The sequence below is a fragment of the Elephantulus edwardii genome, unplaced genomic scaffold, assembly GCF_000299155.1.
Source record: "Elephantulus edwardii isolate Elephantulus edwardi_28Jun2011 unplaced genomic scaffold, EleEdw1.0 scaffold00342, whole genome shotgun sequence".
Taxonomy (NCBI): Eukaryota; Metazoa; Chordata; class Mammalia; order Macroscelidea; family Macroscelididae; genus Elephantulus; species Elephantulus edwardii.
Genome location: NW_006400092.1, coordinates 167218 through 170875, shown reverse-complemented (window position 1 = coordinate 170875; position 3658 = coordinate 167218). Strand labels below are relative to the sequence as shown.

General features: G+C 36.3%; 1 protein-coding gene across 1 annotated transcript in view; it reads right to left on the bottom strand.

Moving 5' to 3' along the window:
- Positions 1 to 251: 251 nt before the first annotated feature.
- The window catches only part of LOC102851679 (C-type lectin domain family 2 member D-like), a 4064-nt gene continuing 657 nt past the window's right edge, over positions 252 to 3658 (bottom strand). The window contains exons 2-3 of the mRNA XM_006901753.1: positions 881 to 984; positions 252 to 375 (exon numbers count right to left, since the gene is read on the bottom strand). Coding sequence (XP_006901815.1) covers positions 252 to 375; positions 881 to 984 — 228 coding nt within the window. The remainder of the gene's footprint in view (positions 376 to 880; positions 985 to 3658) is intronic.

Genomic DNA, 3658 nt, shown 5'->3' with positions numbered 1-3658 from the left:
ATTCATAGATGACCCTCCATTGTATTTTTAAGCCTCCAAAAAGCAGAGACTACTAGTCTTCCCAAGAAGTGGATAGTGGATTTGAACGAGTTAGCAGTGTGATTCTCTTTACAGTATGTCCCTACAGCTGAAATGAAATAGTAGTGAAAATTTCTAAGCATGAATTTCATGTACTTCAATATTAATATAATATTTTTGTTTAAAGATATAAAAACTACTTTTAATGTAAAATATCTTGGGTTTTTGGCATCTTAACTTCTTTGTGTGTATGTGTCTGGTTTAGTACAAATCCATTTTCTAACCAAATGACTACTGGCACTGCTAATTCCAGTTTTGTGTAGATAGGCACATTCTCCAAATCCAATTATATTAAACCTGAGAAACAAACACAGGGGGGAGGGATCAAAGAATGAATGGACACTGAAATGATTAAAGAAAACATTTCTGTTACTGTAAACTTTTACTCTAACCCAACATCATAATATTAAACTATAAACTGTATTCATGTACCTTAGTTAACCTATAACTAGTTTCATAAACTCCAAAACCTTTAACCAATATGGCAGAGAAATGCAAGATTTATTAGCAAACGAATCTAGTTTATAAGGGTCTCTGGACCTCAACTCTATCAATTATAAAATGATAAGATATGTACTCTTTCATAGGTTTGTTGTTGAGATCAAATGTTAGAATGACTGTGAAGCATCAGTTTTTATTTAAGTATGGACTAATATGCATTACTGTCTTTTTTTCTCAGGGCTCATTTTAGTCTCCATCACAAAGAAAGCTTCCAGGGGAATGATTTAGTGTGTAACTCACCATGGTGGGAAGGGGCTTTGAATCCAGCTCTAGGTATGGAAGTTATCTACCCAGGACTTACCAATCACTGAATGTGGTTCCATCTACCCATTTCCAAGCTTCTCCTTGTTTTCTGCTCAGTCCAATCCAATATTGAAAATTATCTGAATATCGCTTCAGGAATTCCTTTAAATAAGGTATATATATATAGAGAGAGAGAGATTAAAAACCAAATACTTCATACTGTAGGAATTTTTTCTTCCATATTATTCAGTTCTCTCCACATAAATATAGATATTCCTATTTGAAAATGCTCTTAGAGGGCACATTGTTCTTTTCTTGTTCACATGTTGTAATTCTATCATAACGTTAGTAGTACATTTTATTGAGTATATTGTCTTTGTTCCCATTTTGCAAATTTGTTGTTACATGCTGTTGAGTTCCTTGTGACTCATAGCGACCCTACGTACAACAGCTCTATACCCTGCTCTATCATGTGCCAATCTTATTGTCTCCAACACACACCTATCCCCATTTTCCCAGTCACGAAATCAATCCATCTCATCAAGGGTTTTTCTCTCTTGTCCTATTCCTCCACCCTCTCTAGCATAACATTCCTCTTCAAGGACTGGTCACTCCTTGCAACATGTCCAAAATATGTGAGAGGAAGCTTCAGAATCTTTGCTCCCAAAGAGCACCCTGATTTCACCCTCTCTATGATAAATCAGTTTGTTTGATATATTCAATACTCTGTTCTAGCACAACAGGTCAAAGGCATCATTTCTCCTTCGATCATCTTTAGTCATTGTCCAGCTTTCCGATGCATGACAAGTAATCACAAAGAACATGCGTAAATCAGGTGCACTTTAGTCTCCAGTCTACATTGTTGCTCTTCAGTACTGTAGAGTGGTCTCTGAGACTTCCCCATTTTACAATAGAGTTTTTATAAGTTACATATTTTTGTAACTGCTTAGTCAAATGCCAGTTTATCTCTTTAGATAGATACATTTTTAGGAAGTGTAATTTTTTGGTTAGTAATAAAAGGCATTAATTGGCTCAAACATAGCAACAATGTGAAGATGCTGCAGGATTGGACAATATTTCATTCGATGTATACAAGGGCCCTTGTGACTTAGAACCAACTTAGTGGCACATAACAGTAAAATGTACTGAAATGTTAGTTCTGTTAGGTTTGTGCTCATAATGCATTTTGATATGTTATAATTTAGAATTTACCAAATTCTTACAAGTTTTTAATTTACTGGAATAAAATTCTGTCAGTTTTAAAAAATACATTTCTAGGTTATTTGCATACATTCAAATTAACATTATCATTAGTAGCCATTGAGTAGATTTAAAATCATTGTAATATTGTGTGTTACAGACCAGAGCTGGAATTCATGAGGCTTTCATAACTATGACTGTTTGGGAGCAAATTACCTGGCCTGCCTTCTAAGACATTTCTGGGTTTAACTGCCAACTCTCTGACTCTTAGTGGAGCACTTAAATATTTATGCTACCCAGGGACATTCAGGTTAATGATATATTTTTGTGTGTGGAATTTTCATGTTTATCACTGTGAATGTTTTTTGCCTAAAGTTAATTTTTTTCTGTTAATATCACTAAATTTGAATCCTGCTCTCACACCTACATTGAGGAAAGTAGAAGGCAATACTATTGTTTGCCCTGCATATATTTTATTTCACTTTTATTTGTTTCTGTCTGTGTTTGTGTGTGCATGGATGGAGCATGTATGTATGTAAAAATGTATTTATTTAAGACATGTATGTATCCATGTTTAGGTATAATTATAAAAGCTAGACTTTGTTATCCAAAATTCTTGAATTCTCGATCTGACAATTTCTTCCAAGTTGTATAGCACTCTTCTGTCAATTTGCTGTACTGTGGTAATCTGGGTTTGCTATGAACAGCTGAACTTTGTGCCATTGGGGGTCAAATGCTATAACAGCTGCCCGTGGTGGACAGTGTTTGGTCGAGCTCCCAGTTTAAGACAATTTTGAAGCAGGAGTGTCATCCACTTCCTAACCTTCATGCCTCTGGAAACTCTATGAACATGGAGAAACAACTATAGTTATAGAAAGATTTCAGTCCTTTGGTTCATAGGGTCACTATGAGTCATGCTCTACTCAACAACAACAACAATCAGATAAAAGATGTATTAAATACGAATTGATTTTGTTAATTGTGATTATTATTATATTTGTTTTTTCTTTTTCTTGTTTTCTGATTCTTACCTTTTTCTTTCATATTTTTATCTCTATTTTTTTCTATTTCTCCTGTATACCTTTATTTGATTTGTGTGTTATAGTCAGACTTTTTACTGTGTCTCTCTTACATATTGTTGATGTTGTTGTTATGTGCTATCGAGTTGCTTGCGACTCATAGCCACCCTATGTACAGCATCCCTAAACTCTGCTCTGTCCTGTGCCAATCTCACTGTCTCCGACGCACCCATCCTGATTACCCCAGTTACCGAATCAATCCGCCTCCTAGAGGGCCTTCCCCTCCTACACCTGCCCTCCACCCTCCAAAGCATGATGTCCTTCACCAAGGACCTGTCTCTCCTTGCAACATAACCAAAGTATGTCAGACTAAGCCTCAGAATCCTTCCCTCCAATGAGCAGCCTGGTTTAACCCTCTCAAGGATGAATCTGTTTGTTCTCCTAGCAGTCCATGGTACATTCAATACTCTTCTCCAGCACCACAGCTCAAAGGCGTCAATTCTCCTTCTATCCTCCCTAGTCATTGCCCAACTCTCTGATGCGTAACAAGTGATTGCAAAAACCATGGCCTGTATCAGGTGCACCTTAGTCTCCAGAGAGACACCGTTGCTCTTGAG